The 20,600-nt window shown below is 44.0% G+C and overlaps 2 protein-coding genes across 2 annotated transcripts in view; both read right to left on the reverse strand.

Moving 5' to 3' along the window:
* LOC103112943 (WD repeat-containing protein 49-like) overlaps positions 1 to 4,430 on the reverse strand; it is a 91,805-nt gene extending 87,375 nt beyond the window's left edge. The window contains exon 1 of the mRNA XM_060191914.1: positions 4,177 to 4,430. Within this exon, the coding sequence (XP_060047897.1) occupies positions 4,177 to 4,239 (63 nt within the window). The 5' untranslated portion in view covers positions 4,240 to 4,430. The remainder of the gene's footprint in view (positions 1 to 4,176) is intronic.
* Positions 4,431 to 13,396: 8,966 nt separating this feature from the next.
* The window catches only part of LOC132538725 (uncharacterized), a 31,180-nt gene continuing 23,976 nt past the window's right edge, over positions 13,397 to 20,600 (reverse strand). The window contains exons 5-6 of the mRNA XM_060191900.1: positions 14,849 to 14,914; positions 13,397 to 13,962 (exon numbers count right to left, since the gene is read on the reverse strand). Of these exons, the coding sequence (XP_060047883.1) occupies positions 13,687 to 13,962; positions 14,849 to 14,914 (342 nt within the window). The 3' untranslated portion in view covers positions 13,397 to 13,686. The remainder of the gene's footprint in view (positions 13,963 to 14,848; positions 14,915 to 20,600) is intronic.

A 20,600-nucleotide genomic window follows, 5' to 3' on the forward strand; every position in this document is an offset into this window, starting at 1 on the left:
TTTGTAACAGGAGAGTGCTCTGGTGACCTATTTCTCTCTGGCACATTATACCTCAAGCTTATTTAATTTTTATTATTGTCTTGGCAGTTTCCATGGGAGAGGGCTTGGCTGTGTTCTTCAACAATTGAGCTTCACTGGAACATTCTGCACAGTCAGTAAACAAGTCTGCTCCACCTCATTGCCAGACTCTCTGGGTCTCCACGCTGGACAGCACCTTCTGCTTTTTTCTGACTTAGGAGGAAAAGTTTAACCTGATGAATCACAGCCTCACTTCCTGTGCCATTCTTTAGGGGGAAAACTACAGACTATACAGGGAGAATTTTGAAGCAGTTTACTTTCTGTGGTCTCTGGTCTACACAGGGTGGAAAAATTTGAGTTCTGCTCTGTGCTTATACCTGGAAGCTTTCATATGACTATTTTTTTTTCACATGAATTTTATGTTTGTTCTTGTAACTTTCCTAATATCAGGGCTATGTCTACCCTATAGTCAGCATGAAATAGATGAATTACATGAACAGGGATATCCTAGAGGGACACTATCTATCTACCATGTCACCCAGACACCATTCCTTTTGTAAACAACTTGTTTTTCTTTTTCCTGGACCACAAAATACAGAGCAGGACTTGATAGTTTCTTCATCCCTACATCCTAGCTGCTATCCATACACACACCTCTTGGCACAGTTGACAGAGGACTTTATGGTAAGGGCCCAGGCAATAGGAAGGAGTTTAGTATCTAGAATTTTCTTGTATGACAAAGTATACAATGAAGTCACAGTACTAAAGCAGATGCATGATCATCTTAAATAGTTTCTTTGCTTTTTCTAAAAAAATTTTATTTGGATAGAGACAGAGAGAAATTAAGAGGGGAGGAGAAAGAAAAAGGGAGAGAGACAGATACCTGCAGCCCTGCTTCACCACTCATGAAGCTTTCCCCCTGCAGGCAGAGACCAGGGGCTTGAACCTGGGTCCTTGTGTAGCACAGTGTGTGTGCCTAACCAGGTGCACCACTGCCTGGCCCCTAAAGTGAAAGACTCTTCAGAGGGAGGGGAAGGGAGGAGGGGGGGGGACATTGGAGTTCTGGCATGATGGTGGGGAGATGAAATTACACCCACGTGTCAACAGCCAGAGTGTAATCCATTAACCTTTTCCCATGAACAAAAGAAAAAAATAATAAAGAAGAAACAGAAAGCGTCTAAGTATGCTGAGTGTGACTCTTGTGGATGCTATCAAATGTTCTTTAAGTGCTTGAACTGGGGCCAGATGCAACAATCTAAGGAAGCCCAAGTAGGGTCACTTATCAAGACTGATCAGGAGGACCTCCTCTGAGGTCTGATGACGGCAGGTCTGATCACAGGGATGAGCCAAGTCTCCTGGCCTCTGTCTGCATTTGGCCGGTGTGACTTTCCGCATCCTGAGGGTGACTGGGTCCCGGTTCTGGGAACTTGTGATCAACTAGAAGGATGCAAACTGGGAAGCTCTTGAAAGTTGCCCAAAGGTGACATTCAGTGATGAAGCAGGGAGAGCCGCAGCTCCTGCCTTACAAATACACTTACTTCCCTCACAGGCACAATCCGTGGCTCAGCTAGGTGGCAACTCACACTGTTTCATGTTACATTCACCACAAACCTGTACCGAGTCTAAAGAAAATTTGATTTTTAAAATGAGTATCAGATGAGGGTTCAAAAGCGAAAAAAATGTCTTTTAAACATTCAGCTCTTGCTACACCAAAAGTCAAGTACGATCGACACTGTATCTTATTCCAGTGTTGCTAATTAAGAACTCCAGCCACCGGGAACAAAGGTGAAGCAGCAGACCTTCGCCCCAAGCTACTCCTGAAATAAAATTGTTGAAATAAGATTCAACTCTATGTATTTGCTCAGACTCTAAAGCAAAAATAAATAAATAAACAAAACAAAACAAAACAAAACAAAAAACCCCCAAAACAGTCCACCGGCTTGTTCACATCTAGTCCACTAGGGGGCAGCAAATGATCGAGTATCCACTAAGGGACTTTAATGAAGGCTGCTATATATACACCTGAAGTGTGACAGGCCTTTTACACCAAGTGAGCAGTGCACAGCCATGACAGGTGTGGGGAGCAGCCAGTTATTGCTACCAGCACGGTCTGTCAGAAGGATGGAGTGAAAGAAAGAAACCATTTGCATTTTTTTTTACACCAAAGAACTTGCATTATAATGAACAAGCGGTGTTACCTGCATCTAGGCTGTTACCTGGACTTCCGTGAGACCGGTGGCAACAGTGACCTGGAGGACAGCAGGGTAGAGAGGCCGGGTACTGGTCACCTGCTGCTAGCGACTGCAGGGTGCCACTAGTCAAGACAGGCGGCTTTCCTCTCTCATCCCATCCCTGTGCTAATCTGCTTGGAGAATTCTTGGCCTGGAAGCTGTCAGGCACACATCTAGTGACACCATTCAGGCTGTAGTCTGTGCGAATGGCGCCCCCTGCAGTAAGGTAATACACAGCTCACTCCCTGCTCCCACCACGCGGGGGCGCCTGGCTACATGTCCCCACAGAAGCGCTCGTTTCTCCCTTGGCTCCTGGGACCTGTTGGATTTCATTGTCTGCAATACACCCTTCCCTTCCTTGCTTCCACTCCTTGGTTCAGGAATCTGGTGCCTGTCTGATCCGTCCCTGCCCTATTCAAATGTGCTCTTCAAAAACGATCCTAAGCTATCAAACCATTTTCACATCCCTTGTATTTATGGCACTGCTATCTCCTCTCCCAGGGGACTTCACATTGCATCCCACTTCTAATTGTAAAGCAAAACACAGAAAATTTCTGCCCCCCCCCCCCCCCCCCGTCCTCCTTAGTGGGAGCCAAAGCCCCTTGCTTTGCCCCCTTGCTCAGACTTTAGTGCTTACCCTTACTCTCAGTCCCATTCACATATTTATTTGGAACATTTCTTTTGTTTTACTTGAAAGTCAACAATAGTGACTAAATGCAAAGACTCAAGTCAAACTGTTTTTTTTTTGTTGTTGTTGTTGAGGAATAGTGAAATTTAAATTTCATACAATTTTCATGTCACAATTAAAAAAATTTTTTTTGTTTATTTATTTACTTATTAGAGACAGAAAGAAACTGAGAGGGGAGGGGAGATAGAGAAAGAGACAGGGAGACATCTGCAGCCCTGCTTCACCACTCATGAAGATTTCCCCCTGTAGGTGTGCGCTTAACCAGGTGCGCCACCGCCTGGTCCCCTGTTTGGACTTGAAACCCCCGCTCTGGGGCTAGTGGTGCACCTGAATAAGTGCAGATGTTACAGTGCAAAACCCTGGCCCCCATCTGCCAAGGGAAAAACTCACAAGTGGTGAAGCAGTGCTGTAGGTGTCTCTTTCTCTATAACCTCCCTTTCCTCTCAATCTCTCTCTTTATTCAATATATAAAATATTTAAACAAACTCCATATTCAATATATAAAATATTTAAACAAACTCCACCTCTGAAGGCTGGGGAAATAGTCTATTAGAATACCAATTGGCACACCTGGGACTCAGAGGTCCCAAGGTCCCAAGTTCAATCCCCTGCACCACCTTAAGTCAGTGCCCTGGCTCTCTCTCTCCTTCTCTCTCTCTCTCTCCCTCTCTCTCTCTCTCTCTCTCTCTCTCTATTTTCCTCATAAATACATCTAAAAAGAAAACCAAAAACCAAAAACCAGGACAATGGAGGTGAGGGCCCAGTGTCCTGTGGTGGCAGGAGGGTGAGGGGTGTTGGCATCTATGCTGGGGAGATGTGACATGTGTCCCTTTGCAATAGCCTTGCACACCAACATTTTCTCCCTAAGGTGATCTAGCTCTTCTATTCGTGTAAAAGGATGCAAACGCCCAGCCCTGTTCTCTCCCAGCAACGTACCACTCCAGGTAAGGGGGTTGACTGTTCTGAGCTTCAGTTTCCCCGTTCTCACAAACAGCAATGGTAACATCTAGTCGTGGAATGAGGACTTGCAGGGAAAATGTCAGCACAGCACCAGCACGGACTGAACACTCCCTACCTGTCTGGCCCCTCCCTCTTCTGCTTTCCTCTGCCTTTTGCCTCACTTTGAGACAGATGCTCCTGCCCTCTTCCCTCCCCAACTTCTCTCCTTGGAAGAATGGCAGATGGTTTTCTGGCCTCTGAGTCAGAGCTAGTGGCTCTCCTTCCACCCTCCACACCTACCTGATCATCGCCGAAGAGAATCAGGCACTTGTCAGGATCCTCGTAACTAAAAGCAAAGAACATGTAAAGAAATGCCTTCAGACATCAAGAATCACCAGCTCTGAGTTGGGTTGGGGGGGCGGGGGGAGTTGGCAGGGCGACTCCTACAAATGTCCTCTGTGACAGGCCCCTGTTATATTTGTAGAAGTCTTGCAAATAGACACTTGTTTACTTCCCCCAGCTCAGGAGTGATTTCAGATGTTCTGCATTTAATCATCTCCTTCCACCAAACAGGCTCATAATTAGAATAAGAAGGTGATTGAGAAAGCCTGTGTCTGGGCTGAGAGATGACTGGAAGAAGGCGCCTTAGCTGAAGGAGCCTCTGCACAGCGGGTTCTAAATCACATTGGCCAGCCCAGAGGGAGTGGCGAAATGGGGCCTGGATCTTTGCTGTCATGTGGGAGTGTGTGTGTGTGGGGGGGTGACCAATCCTAGTGTATGAGATGGAGAGCGAGGGCATTCCTCTTAGCTACCAGATTTGGGGGCACATGGCAAGTGTGGGTGTCTCCAAAGCATTAGATGCCCTCTAGCTGGAGCTCGGAGGATACTGAGGGGACACCTTGCTTGAGGCAGGCAGGAATGTGAGACAAAGAAGGCAGATGGGCACATAGGCAGAGCTGTCCTGAGGGGTGGGGCTGTCAGGAGGGGAGAAGGGCAGAGGGAGGTGCCAATAGAGCAGAGGGTGGGTAAGGAAAATGGGCAGGGAAGAGGCAAGATCTCAACCCTTCAGCAATGCCTACCCAAATCATAGGATACTTGGTGCAGCTGGAGTGCTTGTCAAAACCAGAGGCAGGTCAGAGTGAGTGGATGGCGGGTGGCAGAGGGGGCGACCCTGCCAATCTCTGTCTCACTGACAGTTTAGAGGTTGGGCTGACATCCTAGAGTCATGGCACACTTGAGGGGGGTAACTTACAGATTTGTAAAGACGTATTGTTTCCTTTTTCATTCCAGAGATAGAGGAGGCCCACTAGAGATGATGCTTGTGTGTTGTGTGTGTGTGTGTGTGTGTGTGTGTGTGTGTGTGTGTGTGTTGGTGCAGAACTCTGTGAGCCTCTGAAATACCTGAATTGTTTACACATATGTATCCAGCAATGAACATCGCCATCTTCCTGTTTCTGGCTACTCAGAAACTCAAAGAGAAATATGCTGTTCATTTCTAAAAGTTTCTAAAAATATAAGGTGTTAGGATACAAACAGACTCTTCACCAAAGCACATATTCAGATATCCACTAGACATATGGAAAAAGAAATGCTCAAGATCACTGTCAGAGAAATAGTAATCAAGGCAACAAAGAGATGCACTCCACACCTGCCTGTGGGAGTGTCTTACATCAAGAAGGTCAGAAACAGCAAGTGCCAGCAAGTATGTGGGGAGAAGGGAACCCTTCTACACTGCTGGTGGGACGCGAATTGCTGCAAGCCCCCTGTGGCAAACAGTCTGGAGATTCCTTGGAACGTTAGAAGTGGACCTACCATGGCTCCAAAGCACCTTTGCTCTTCGACTCTAGAAAGAGGGCAGGGAGAGGGCTGGAAGGCAGGCTTTGGGATTCTGGCGCATGATGGTGGAAAAGGACCCAAGTTGGAGGTGACAGTGTTTTCATGATGGTTTACATAAGAAAAACCACCCATGTGTCAACAGTAGTACCGTCATCAATTAAATAAAATGACAAAGAAAAGAAAAAGAAATGGACCTACCCTATGACCCAGCAATTCCTGTTCTAGAGATCTACCCAAAGAACAAAAACACTTATCCAAAGAGATCCACTCTTATCAAAGAAAGCAGGTTTTCTCTTAAGTTTTTCTTAAAGGTTGCTCTCTCTCCAGATACCCAACCAAACGTGTGTGTCTGCTGATGTAAGTGAGTCCATGTAAGGATTGTAAGGATAGTAAGGAATTCTGGGTCTGGGGAAGGGTGATGTGGAAAGTACATTTTTGTAGTATTGTCAGCGCCTCTAAGCAGGTAATATTAGAGTGAACCACATAGATTTTGGAAGGAAGGCCACTCCCCAAGGATAGCATGTTGAGAGCCTGTAGGGGTGTGCTTGGTGTACTTGAAGCAAAGAAGGAGGTCAGCAGCCAGTAGAGGAGGGAGCCAGCAGGAGGGTGATTGGGATAGAGCTGCATGGAGGAAGCATAAAGAGAGGTGGGTTCCCCCTTGGGTGACAGAAAGTCTCCTGGAGGAAGAAAGAAGCATAGAGAAGAAAAGAATTAGCTAGGAAAGAGAAAAAGAGAGCTGCAGTCCTAGTTGAGGGATTCCCCAAAAGACTGTGAGAGAAGGGGGCATTTGACCAGAAGTGAGAAAAGTGACTGTATGGCACTCAGAGCAGACAGTGCCTCTGCAGTCTGTATAGTCTCGTGACCAAGGCAGTCATGTGTCTGAGAGGGTCCAAATATGGCTGCTCTGTGTGGCCTCTATGATCAAAATCAATGACTTCCCACCAATGGGCCCCCTAGACTGTGGCATGATGCTGGTGGGGGAACCACAAACATGAATGGATTTATGGTGGGATATTGGGGCTCAAAATAGAATCAAACTTGTGGAAAATAAAGTACGACATGTTTCTTGCACATCTAAAGTTACAGACTGAAGTTCACACTTGCTGCATTATTCCGAGTACATTAAAATCACTGGAAACATACTGTGGTAACATCTCTGGCTTGTCTTTCACACATTTTTGCCCCTAGATGTTGGCATATTTTTCTTATAAGACAGCTGAAAAAAAAAAAAGAAAAGAAAGCTTTGCCTTAAGTGAAGAGCTCTGCTCTGCTGCTGCTTTACCTGGAAGAAGAGTTTCTGAGACTATCTTAGGTATGGAAATGTGGAATTCTCTAACAGAGATAGACTCCAGTTGTATTTCTGCCAAAAAAAAAAAATCCCAGAAATATATCCATCCTTAGTATCAGAGCCCAGAAATTATTCATATCATTCTGCAGCTCTGGCAAGAAACCAGATTCCTGGAATCCAAGGCATCTGAAACAATCTGAAGAATCTAGAAAGACCAAGTCTTTCAGAGAGACACTTTTTTTAAAGTTCCCCAAGGGGCCAAATTTAGCACTAGCAATTCCCCTTTCCACTAGGAACTCTCCTAGGTAAACTGCATCTTTTAATATTAATAAAAAAGTAAAGACTCTTACCTCAACTGGACATTAGGAGTAACAAATAGTTTCATCTAACTGGCTGTGACCAATGAATTCACAAGAGCATTTTGTCATAATATTGATTGCCCAATTAACCTAAAACTTTTATCCAGTGCTTAGTATAGGGCCCCAGACATAGGACAAGCAGCACATGCCACTGGAGAGATTAAGTGGAGCCAGGGAATTGGGAGTACCCTGCTGGGTATTTGAATCAACACCAGATTCCATTTCTCTGAAATTTCGCAATGGCAAAACATTATGATAAGTGTGTTCATTTTTGACAAGTCTGGGTATTCTAAGTCCTACTGATCTTATCATTTCCACATACTTTTTCTCTCTTTGGGATGCAGTGGGATAAAGCCTAGAAGAAATCTCTTGGCTTTTCCTGTCAAAATTGAGAGAATCACTGTCTCCCAGTTACAGAAGATGATAGAGAAAATTAACACTGTTGACAATTGTCCACTAGGAGCTGACAGGTACTTTTTTTATTTAGATGCCACAAAAAAGAAGAAAGATCAACCAGACATCATGCTGCCTATGTCTCTATTGATTGATGTTTATCTCTTTACCTAGAGATACCGGCCTTCTAGAAATAAAGTTAATGAATCGTTAGTGATCCTAATTCATAAACCAGCTAAGGAAATAGTGCAAGCCATTTTTACTCAGTGGGTGCTTGACTTGACCTTGACCAACATTTAGAATACTGAGGAAGTGAAGGATAGTCGAGCTACAATGACTTAAGTGCTGAGGCTCATATGGTTGCATCCTGGAGACTGCCACTGTGGAATTTAAAATTCCAACTCTCAGCTTCCCTTTATGAGAGAAAGACTTGGTAACGGCTCCAAGAATCCCTGATCAGACTGGCTGCTAAATAAATTCACAAATGATAAACAACTTAGACTCTGAAGTCAAATCTCGGTGTATCTCCTGGCAGATTGGTCTGAACTTTTTGTGCCTCAATTTCATTGCCAGTAAAATGGATACAAAAAATTAGTAGCCACCTCCTTGGGAGGATTTCATGAGATACCGCTTGTCAAGTCCTTTCTTGGCACACAGATGGAATTCCATTAACGCTTTGATCCCGTCGTCATCATGAATGACCAGATGAACTGTTGGCAAGAAGATGTCGACCGAGAGCTCTCCCAAGTTAATAAAGAAAGACTCTATGGACACAGTGGGCCTCAGAAGTTATAAAGGCTTTGTCGGTCCCATTACTTGTGGGACACTGAATTGTGGAGGATCTTTAGGAATTGACCACCCAGGACACCTCACCTCCAAGGAGTACTCTGCATGGTGAACATCAAATAGGTCAGTCTCCCTGGGCTGCCAGAACAAAGGAGCACATACTAGAGGCTGGCAAGTTCAAGGTCAAGATTCTGCCCATGCCTCCCCTTGCAGTGTGTGCAGGGAGTGAGAGAGCTTTCTGTGGGCAGGGGTAGATAGCATAATGTTTGTACAGAGAGACCTTCATGCCCCAGACTCCTAAGTTCCAGGGTTAAAGTCCCTGCACCACTATAAGTCAGCTGAGCAGTGCTCTGGAGAGACAGAGGGAGAGGGAGTGGGTGAGGGAGAGGGAGGGACAGAAGGGGGGGGAGAGACAGAAGAAGGAGAGGGAGAGAAGTGGGAGAGGGGCAGGGAGAGGGGGAGGAGGAGGGGGAGAGGGAGAGAGGAAGAGGGAGAGGGAGAGGGAAAGACGGATGGGTCCTTGATTACCTCCCAAAGGTGCAGTCTCCAAATGCCACCACACTGGGTGTCAGGGCTTAAAGTGGTGCGTTTTAGGGGCCACAGATACCAGCCCACAACACAGTACTGAGAGGCTGGAGTTGTGCACTCCAACCATAACAGCTGGTCTTGCTGGGAGGCTCCTCTGACTGAGTCAGTGGCCATGCACCTGTCTCATCAGTCGGCTGGTACTGTCATTGGCCCAGAGCCTGTGCTTGATTCCTGGACTTTTCCAGAAGACTAGAGTGAGATTAGGCATGCATCTTCTCTGCTCCACTGACACTTGAGACTAGTTTTCTGTCATTCATGTTTTGCTGTTCAGCTCTCAGGTATATCCAACAGAAAAAGGCACTTAGAACCCCTAATAACCCCCATGGGCTGATCATGGGGTAGGTGGGGGATGTTCCAATGACACTTTATAATCCCACTTAGGGCTGGCTGGCTTGGTTCCTTATTAATTTTGAGCTAAGCAACTAGGTATAAACTTAGCATTTTATCTCCATTTCATCTCCCCGCCCCCTCTCACACCCACACCTAATCACCTAGAGCAATATTAGAAGCAACATGGTACTTATCATAATATCCTGGGAGAGTCTGGTTCTGGTAAGCACAATGGTAGCTAGTTATAGGGGCTGAATGCTCCAGGGAGCATTAATCATGGTGTCTGAGAGCCTTTGTGGGAGTACATTATAAACTAATTGCCACGTACGGCACTCACTCTATCATTACCTTTAATATACAATTTCACGTACAATGCAACTTCTATTTTGTTGCCTTCACACCACTGTAGGTGTGCCTACAACATTGCAAGGTATGCCTCAGCCTAATATTTTTCCATATGAAAATAAAACGAGGAGGCAAGGGGAACATTTTTTGGTGAGTGTTAAATATATGTGCCAAATAGAGTTCACTGATGATCAAAGACATTTAACAGATATTTTGATTAAAACTACATAAAATAATTAGAAAAAAACTCAGCTTGATATGCAGCTGATCTGTATGCTAACAGAGGGCAAGGGATTGCCCTCTCTGATTATAAGATAAATTAATAAGCATTACAAGGCCCCTCTTCTAAGGGGAATGGCACCAACCTACTGCAGAGGATATCTTAGAATAAAGACATGCATTTTTAGAGCTTTTGTGTTAAAGCAGCATATCAGTAAAAGAACAAATAAAGACTAGTTTTCCATCCTAAGTTAGAGATAGCCCCTGCAGGTGGGGAGAAGGGACTCAAACCCAGGTCCTTGCACATGATAATGTGTGTGTTCAAACGGGTATGGCATCACCAGCCCCAGTTCTGTTCTTAAAAAGGAAATTTGTGTCCTAAGTACTGGTTTTCTAGTTCTAAAATTTTGAACCCAGGTCCTCATACACGGTAACTCATGTGCTTTACCGGTAGCACCATTATCCAGTCCCCTTCAAGTTTAAATATAAAAATAATATTTTCTCATAATATTTGCATGATGGACCTAGACCTCTAACAGATCCCTCTCTCCACTGTCACTGGTCATCTCCATCAAATACAACATAGTGGACCCTCTTGTGGGCCTCTACAGGACTTTGCCCTCAATGTGGGTCAACAATGGTAGGGACTGTTCCATTGTCCAAAGGGAGGTTGAGGCAATATACTCTGCCACTCAAGGAAGATGGGTCCTGCAGTGACTGCAGCCTAACATGTTCCCAGCTATGACCACGGAATGTGATTTCAGACCTACAGGGATGCAGAGGTTACACAGGCTCCTGTGCTGAAAATGGGCCCCAGATCAAATTGATGGAGTTTACAGTTAACAGTATACTTTCCCCATATTTGGGAGCTACTCTATCCCTGATCCAGCTCTCTAGTCCTATTTCCAACTCCGACACCATCTCCCCAGACAAAACTTTTAGCTTACCTGCATGATAGTTGTTGGGCTCAGGCAAAAATTAGTAAAGTCATGGGCCCCTTGGAATATACCTAAAATAGACCTACCAGATTTTTCCAAAATGGAGACCCCAAATCTCATCTGCTATAGTCTTACCTTTAGATTCCTGGCTATTAAACAATTTGTTCTGCTTTATGTCTTAATGCTTCTTTCAGCCACCAAGTTACAGATGCCATTGTGATGTCAACCTAACCTCCCTTGGCAGATGGCCTCACGGATGTACCTTGGAACGCCACCTTCCCAGAGCTCTGCCTCACTAGGGGAAAATAGAAACAGGCTGCGGGTATGGATCAACCAGTTAACCCCTATGTCCAGTGGGGAAGCAATTACAGAAGACAGACCTTCCACCTTCTGCACCCCATAATGATCCTGGGTCCATGCTCCCAGAGGGATACAAAATAGGGAAGCTTTAAGTAGAAAGGATGGAATATGGAACTCTGGCGGTGGGAATTGTGTGGAATTGTACCCTTCATCTTCTTGTTGATCATTATTAAATTAAAAGACAAACAAACAAAAAACAAAACAAAACAGGGTAACATGGTCATAACTGAACTTCAAGCAAGAAGAGAAGCCTGCCATGTTAAGACACAGATCAATCACCCGGACTCTCCCAGTTTCCCACTCCTGCTGGATGCAGGAGGATGGCCCAGAAGTCCTGATATTAGCTGACTGACACATGATTGGATGCCACTAGCCAGGGAGAGAGGAGAAGAGGTCCTGGGACACAGAATGGCCTCTGGCTGCTCTTACCAGTAGTCCAGTTTCAGGGGCACAGCCTCCAGGCTGCCAATCTGACAGTACGGTTCCAAGTTCGAGACCTCATAAAGCTGGAGCTCACGGTTCCTGCTTGAAGAGAATAGGTTCACCTGGACCAAGCTGAAATTCCCGTTTCACTTTTGTAAAGCTTTTTCTCTCCTCTTAGGAGTTGAGCAAGGTCAAGAGCATGCCCCAGCAGTTTGGTATAGGAACTCTCTCCAAACTGGGCCCACCCCCTTGGCCAAGCCCCAGAGTCCAGGGCCAAGAGGCCTTGCTGCTCAGCCTCCACCTATGTTCACAGTTCACTCTGCCCACTGTGGAGCCTGCTGTGCTTCCCCCTCAACTTGAAGTTTGTTTGTTTCAACGTGTTTTTTTTTTTTTTTTAACCAGAGCACTGCTTAGCTCTGGTTTATGGTGGTTCTGGGGATCGAACCCCAGACTTCAGAGCCTCAGGCATGAAAGTCCTTTGCATAACCATTATGCTATCTCCCCCACCCTTTGACTTGGAGATTTTCACATTTACCTGTTACCAGATTGTTCTTAATCTCCCCCTCCCCCAACCTATTCAATTACTGAGGTGAATCAAACAATCTTACACTCTCATTTTCCTTAAACTAGTCCAGATTCTTGGGGTCTGACTTCTGCACCTGAGACCACATCTGTGCTTCTTCACCAGGAAATATAATAATACTTTTACCATGGTCCTCACATTTTTGAATCAAGTCCAAAAGAGGGCTGAATTGGGGTGAATAATAAAGTTGGCATATTATGTGGAATCTAAAAAAAAATAAAGTGTGCTAAAAGTAATAGGATTGATTTCTCTTTTCTTATCTGGCCTGTACTTTCACCTGGAAGTATTCCAAAGAAGGGGTTTTTAATCGGTTGGAGGCAATGAGAACATAGTGCAGTAGAGCAAGCAGTGATCACTTTGATTGAACTGTGAGCTCAGGCTTTCTTGAGGAGAGGCTCATACCACCCCCAGACCACAGTGTATGCATGTGTGTAGTTCACACTGTGATTTCATAATTTATAGCTGGCTTCCTGGTTGTAGCAGGCAGACACTCACCCAGTCCCAACAATCAACTTGTTGTATTGTGGCATGCTGACAACATCTGTCACCCACCTGGGCTTCTGCCTGGTGGCTTTGTCCTAAAAGGTTGAAAGGTCAAATGAACAAAGGCCTTTTTAATGTATGACAGCTTCAGTGAGCTCAAGTCATACATGTCCAACATATACATTTGTAATATTTGGTTTTCTTTAGTTGACTTTCTTCCCCTTCGTGAACTTTCTATACATACTTGAAAAACCATTTATAGTTCAGCTCTCTGAAGAGAGCTTGGTTGTGCAGTGCCTAAGGGATTTCAGATAGCTATAATTTCTGGTGTGGGTAACATATTTCCTGAGGGTAGAGAGACTTTTGATATTCCCTAGGCCCAGTAGAGAGCCTGGGCCATTATAAAAAGCTCAATTATTTGCTGGATGAGATTATAAAAGGATGGCCTTAAAAACAGAAGACATTCTGGAGTGGGTCAGGCATTGTTTTCTCTGTCTTAAATGTGCATCCCAAATGCCTTTTGTCTTCTAAATTCTTGACTTGGAGTCAGTAAATTCTCTGAGGAGAAACCCTAGCATAGCTCCCTAAATGGAAACAACCATTAACCAGGAGAAAAAAAAAAAAAAAAAAGAAGGAACAGTCCTTTTTCCATTTGTTACTCATTAAGACATGTGATAAATTATATGATGGAATCATGTGCAATTCATCACTGCATCCTGATTTTAGAAGCAAAACGAAGCATTATCTTGTCCTGCATATAGAGATCATATTTTCTTTGCATCCCCTAAACTAGCAAAATCCAACATGAATACATTATCTTCAAGGACACAATTTCTGTAATCATGCCCCTTGAAGAGCTGTTTAAAATAGCAAATAAAATCAACCCAGAGCACTCAGCTTCCTTATCAGATGAACACCACATACAAAAAGCTGCTTTCTTCTTTTCAGATTCAGCTGTGGGGACCAGAAATAAATGGCACCATCTTCTCTGATCATGATGAAGGTGTCGTCAGGCATGGGGAGGACGCGCAGCACGGGACCCCCATAGGACAGTCTCCCTAGCACGGCAGGCAGCTGGAAGGAAACCTCTTTCTGCCGGGCCAGAGCGTCAGCTTGCTCTGAATACTCGAGCTGCAGATATGTGCAGAAGCCATCCTGGAGAATGGAGGAAATTCATGAAACACCATGACATTCTCTTGACCATCAGGGCATGGGCTAATCCTTTCTTGGACATAACACAATTATGACTTCACTTGCTAGTCTAAACATGGCTGCTAAAAGCAATGGTTGGAAATCTGTTACTCAGATGTTAGTTTCCTTTCCCACTCCCTGTCTATCTTTCTAGAAGAGATGGTGATGATGATAGAGCGCATACAATGTTCCATCCAATAAAGAGCTTCATCTCAGTTCTAATGCCAGCTGTCGAAGAAGGGAGTTACTGTTTTCTCTAGTTTAACATTGGAAAACTAAGGCTGAACAGGGTCAAGTAAATTCTTTTTTCTCTTGTACCTACAGAAAAAGTTTAATTGGTAGCACTTTGGGCTTGCTTATTTAGGTTTCTGGTTTGATTCCTCACTTTGCATGTACCAGAGTGGTGCTCTGGCTTCTCTCTCTCTTTCTCTTCCTCCCTCATGTGAAATTCTATCAGATATAATAAGAAAAAAATTTGTTTTTCTCTACATCCTTGCCAGCACTTGCTTCCTAATTGTTGAATGTAGGGCATTCTCAACAGCTTGGGCACATGATTTCTTGCTGACTAGCGTCTTGTGTTTGCTTTTGGATGAGATGGTGGGTGGTATACTTATTCCCTATTTCCAGCTTACTCTTCTTAGAATCTGTGTTAGCTACTCAACTAAACAAGTTCAAGACTCACCTGACGTTATGAAAATTTGAAAATTGTGAATGTATGTGACCTTGGGGGTCAACTTTAGATTGTCAATGGTATTGAGGGATATCAGACACACAGAGACTCAGATGCAAACGCTTTATACTTTTCCCGACTACCTTCAGATTTGACTTGCAGACATAAAACTCAACTTACCCACTGGATTCTGCCCACTGCATTATAGTCGATTTTCATAAAAAGTTGTTCTATTTGTTCAAGACTCTAGAGAAGAAAAAAAATAGAAAAGAACTGCTCGCAGACTTCACAAGAGTAAACTATTCACTAATTTGTTGGGTAAAGAGATACAGAAGCAGGGGAAATCTTCATTTTCCAATTTATAAATTTCATATTAAATTACATAATGCTCAATGACCTCTAGGACACTGACTCTAAAATAGCAGTAGGACTGGAACTCCACATTCAGTGTACCAGCACCAGTGCAAACCGTGAACTCCTACAACTTCCATTTTTGAAATCAGTCCTAATTAGTAGTTGGGTGGGGTGTCAGATTTTCAGTGCCAGTGTTCCCAGATGAACCCACTCAACCCTGATCAGTTCCAGCCAAAAGACTGAATGGTGTTTAGAGGTCCCACTTTGAGATATGCTGCAAAGAAAACCTTGTGGTAGATGGCAGGAGAGTGAGGCTATTCACTTGGGTTTGGTCCCAGAAACAGAGATGTGCAAGTCATGTTTCACCTGCATATCAGATTTCAGGGTCAGGGAAAGAAAAAAAAAAAAAAAACTAGTATAACCACAGGCCCTTTGGAATATAACTAAAATATGTCTACTAGCTATCTACAAAATGGAGGACCCCACAACTCTTCTTCTGCACTATTCCAGGCTTTAGGTTCATGATTGTTCAACAATTTGTATAGCTTTGTATGTTAACTCTCTTTTCAACCACCAAGTTCCAGATGCTAGCATGATGCCAACCAGACTTCCCTGGACAGACAACCCCACCAATGTGTCCTAGAGCTCCTCTTTCCCAGAGCCCCACCTTACTAGGGAAAGAGAGAGACAGGCTGGGAGTATGAATTGACCTGTCAAGGCCCATGTTCAGTGGGGAAACAATTACAGAAGCCAGACCTTCCACCTTCTGCATCCCACAATGACCTTGGGTCCATACTCCCAGTGGGTTAAAGAATAGGAAAGCTATCAGGGGAGGGGAGGGGATACAGAGTTCTGGTGGTGGAAATTGTGTGGAGTTGTACCCCTCTTATCCTATGGTTTTGTCAATCTTTACTTTTTATAAATATATAAAAGGAAAACTGCTTTCAAGTTGTCAAAGGTCATTCTGTGGGAGATTTCTTTTGTGTAGCTATAGCAGGAAGACTCTGTGATGGGCCCTAGGATCCTTGCCTCTTTGTATTCATGGCCTGTGTAATCACCTCCCCTGAAGTAACTTGCTTGGAACTCATAGGATTCTTCAACTTTGAGGGGCTATCATGTTTCTGATAAAATTATAAGATAAAGTCAGCTGGCATGTTGTGAGCAGACCTTATAACAGAGAGGATCCACACAGTGAGCAGCTAAGGGTAGAGTCTGGTCAACAGCCAGCAAGGAACTCAGCTCAAACCCAACAACCTGCAAGGAAGTGAATCTGACACAGGCATCTGTGCATGGAAATCCATAAGTCCTTCTTCAATCAAACTTCCAGATGAGACCACAGCCAGGGTCATACCACCTTGATGCAGCCTCATAAGATACTTTGAAGAAAAAAAAAATTCACCTATGCTATGAATGGATTCCTAACTTACAAAAACTGAAATAATAAATGTGTATTGTTTTAAGCTACTGAGTTTGTGTAACCTAGTTGTCTAGGTTACAATTAATATTAAATGCAGAGGTTCAAAAGACTAACAAGAAGGGCTGGGTGGTGGTGCATCTGGTTGAGCACTCATGTTACAATGCTCAAGGAGCCAGGTTCAAGTCCCTGGTTCCCACCTGCTGGGGGGAAAGCTTCATGAGAAGTGAAACAAGGCTGTAGGTGTCTCTCTGTCTCTCCCTCTCTATCTTGCCCTCCCCTCTCCATTTCTGGCGGTCTCTATTCAATAAATAAAGATAACAAAAGAATAGCAAGAGAGACACATTTTATCTCACAAGAGGAAAATAGTTTCTAAGGTCAGAACTCTTCAACCTTGAAATAGGTTTCTGTATAAGGCACTGAGCTGCTTTTAGTTAAAGGTATCTGAGCACATGCTGGCTCATAGCTTAGTAGAAAAGAGAATCTGGTCATTGAAGGTGATAGATATAGATATAGATATAGATATAGATATAGATATAGATATAGATATAGATATCTACATATACTGAATGACCTTTTAAAGGTCTTTTCAGACCACAAAATTCTATCATAATAGGAATGCATGCAGATGCCAGCTTCAACAGAGATGGTTGAGTTTTATGTCTGTTTAGGAGAGTGAGATAACGACTTTTCTCTCATAAGTTCTGGGAGTGTTGATCTTTGAGAAGTAGTGACAGTCAAATGGAGAAGATGAATTGATTGCTGGCCTCCAAGTCTCCAGGACATTTTCCCTTAGTAAGTCCATAGCCAGTGCCTGTTCCCTCCATGTCACTCTTTAATGGGGACACCTCACACTCCAGTGTGGAGCTGCTGGCTCTTACATTACTGTGGCATCATGCACACAATAGTAACAAATATGTTTAAAGTGAATGTCTAAACAAATCAAAACACTGAGAGGGATAGTCTGTAGAAGAGCTCAGGACAAGAAAAGAAACAAGAAAAAGAAGAACTCAGGATGAAATGGTGCCTGACTAGGTTCAAATGCTGACCCAGTCCATTCCTGTCACCAGTAAATGGAGCTTGGGAGAGCTGTAGCTGTGCCTGACACCTTAGGACTCTGAGCTGGGTGTCACTGAGTCGTGCTGTGCAGTACCCTGAGCCATGGCATAGCAGCCTGGCACAGGGCATGGGCGTCTCCTGGATGCCCCTGGCCTTGCTGTGCTGAGCCTTCACAACTAAAGGAAGTGCCATTTGTCCTTACAGCATTCACTGTCCAGTGGGCTCACAGACAAGCAATCCAGCAATTCAGTTCATGCAAAGGGATCAGTTCTACTGACAACTGGAAACCACTATCAGGTTCAAGGAGAGGAAATTTAGTTATTCCCAGGAAAGCTAGGACAGACACTGCCTCTAAGTCAGTCAGCAAGACTGACTGGGCCCTTCGCTGTGCTGGACATGGAGCTCAATGCTGGGAAGGAAAACACAGAATTTGGAAAGAGGGAGACTGTTCAGGTTGAAAATTGGACATGAGGGGCTGGGAAGACAACATAATGTTTATGCAAAAGACTTTCATGCCTGAGACTCCAATGTCCCTGGTTCAATCCCTAGCACCACCATAAGCCACAGTTGTGTAGTGCTCTAGTCTCTCTCTCTTTCTCTCTCTCCCTCTCCCTCTCCCTTTCCCTCTCTCTTTCAAATAAATAATTTCTTTTTTAAAGGACATGAGGCCAGGTGGTGGGGCAGTGAGTTAAGCGCACATGGTGCGAAGAACAAGGACCATCGTAAAGTTCCCGGTTCAAGACCCTGGTTCCCCACCTGTAGGGGATCGCTTTACAAGTGGTGAAGCAGGTCTACAGGTGTCTATCTTACTCTCCCCCTCTCTGTCTTCCCCTTCTCGCTCCATTTCTCTCTGTCCTATCCAACAACAATGATAGCAATTACAACAATAATAATAACCACAACACGATAAAAAAAAAAAGAGACACAAACTTCCTGGGTTAAAGGAATTGTAAGTGCAAAGATGTGGAAACAAGAAAAGAGGGAAGCACCTTTCTGCTCTCTGAGTAAACCATAGGGGGTAGTAGAGTAACTGGATATGACACATGGAAAACTTCTCATTAAAAAAGTTCAAAATGCCTTGGGCAGCTCCTAGGAACTGTGCACAAAGGCAGGAGTGAATCCTTCCTTGCCACTTCACCTTTCTTCTGGGATGGAAAGAGAACATGACTTCCTCAGCTGGTTGAATGTTTCTTTCTTTCTTTTTATTATTATTTATTTGTAAAAAGGAAACACTGACAAAACCATAGGATAAGAGGGGTACAACTTCACACAGTTCCTACCACCAGAACTCCATATCTCATCCCCTCCTCTGATAACTTTCCTATTCTTTAACCCTCTGGGAGTATGGACCCAAGGTCATTGTGGGATGCAGGTGGAAGGTCTGGCTTCTGTAATTGCTTCCCCGCCAAACATGGGTATTGACAGGTCTATCCATACTCACTCTTTCCCTAGTGGGGTGGGGTTCTAGGGAATCAGAGCTCCAGGACACATTGGTGGGGTCATTTGTCCAGGAATGTCTGGTTAGCATCATGAACCTGGTGGCTGAAAAGAGAGCTAACATATAGAGCCAAACAAGTTGTTGACTAATCATGAAACTAAAAGCTGGAATAGTGCAGATGAAGAGTTGGGGGGGGGTCTCCACTCTTTAGATAGCTAGTAGGCATATTTTAGTTATATTCCAAAGGGCCTGTGGCTATACTAGTTTTTTTTTTTTTTTCCCTGAGCTTGAAATTTGATATGCAGGTGGATCCAAGCTATTGTCTGGGGAGATGATGTCATGGCTGGAAAAAGGACCAGAAAGCTGGATCAGGAAAGAGAGTAGCTCCCAAATATGGGAAAGGTATATAAATATTGTTGACTGTAAGCCCCATCAATTTGATGTAATCTGGGGCCCATATGCAGCTTAGGAGCCTATGTGACCTCTGCATCCCTACAGATCTGAGCTCACTTTCTGTGGTCATCAGTAGGAACGTTCCAAGCTGCCCCAGTATCAGGACCCATCTTCCTCAGCTGTAGCATAGAGTATGTTGTCCAGCCTCCCTTTAGAGGATGGAACATTTTCCACTGTTATTGATACAAGTTGAGGGCAAGGTCCTATGTGGGTCCACAAAAGGGTCTGTTTTGTTGTTCCTGATAGAAATACCGGTAACAATGAAGAGTTGAATGTTTCTATAGCATCCAAACTTAATTCTAGGATGGCTCTGGTGTGGGTGGGTGTGTGGCAGGGGAGGGGCGGTGCAGAGGATGGGCACAGAGCTTATTTTGACAGACTTACATGTCAAAGGGGCTAAGAAAAAAGCGATAGTGCATATTGACTAAGTAAGTATGGCCCTGGTAAATACTAAATGAGAGAGTGAGCTAATGACTAAATTAATGAATTAGGAGAATGAATAGATGCTTAGACAGATAGCCATTCTAAAAGCATCAGTGATTATATTGACCCATTTTAAACACATTTCTTCTCTTTTCATCTTTGTTTACAAAAATGAAGTAGAGACTTTCGTAAACTAGCTGTCTTTAACAGTCATTTCCACAGCAGATGACAACACACACACACACACACACATACACACACACACACATACACACACACACACACAAAGCTTCCACTGTAGTCTACAGCCTCACAAAAGTAGATGTTGCTAAAATCCCAGTGACAAGACTACAGAGCTTTTCTTTGCCTTGGATAATTTTTTCTATGCTCAAGTATAATAATGAAATCTTAGAAAACAATCTCTGCTCTATGATATATATAACAATCTCATCTGTTGCTATGGTCTGAAGGGTTGTGTCTTTCCAAAATTCATGAAGTATTTGGTTTTAGAAGGCAACACCTTTGACAAGTAATTAGTTCATGAAGGTGGAACCTCAAGAACAGTATCTGTGGGGTGCAGGTGATAGCACACCTGGTTATGCGCACACATTATAGTATGCAAGGACCCAGGTACAAGCCCCCAGTCTCCACGTGCAGGGGGAATGCTTCACAAGCGGTAAAGCAGGGCTGTGGGTGTCTCTCTGTCTCTCTCCCTTTCTATCTCTACCTCCCCTCTCAATTTCTCTCTGTCTCTATCCAACAATAAATAATAAAAATATTTTTTAAAAGAA

This window comes from Erinaceus europaeus, chromosome 5 (genome assembly GCF_950295315.1).
Source record: "Erinaceus europaeus chromosome 5, mEriEur2.1, whole genome shotgun sequence".
Lineage (NCBI taxonomy): Eukaryota > Metazoa > Chordata > Mammalia > Eulipotyphla > Erinaceidae > Erinaceus > Erinaceus europaeus.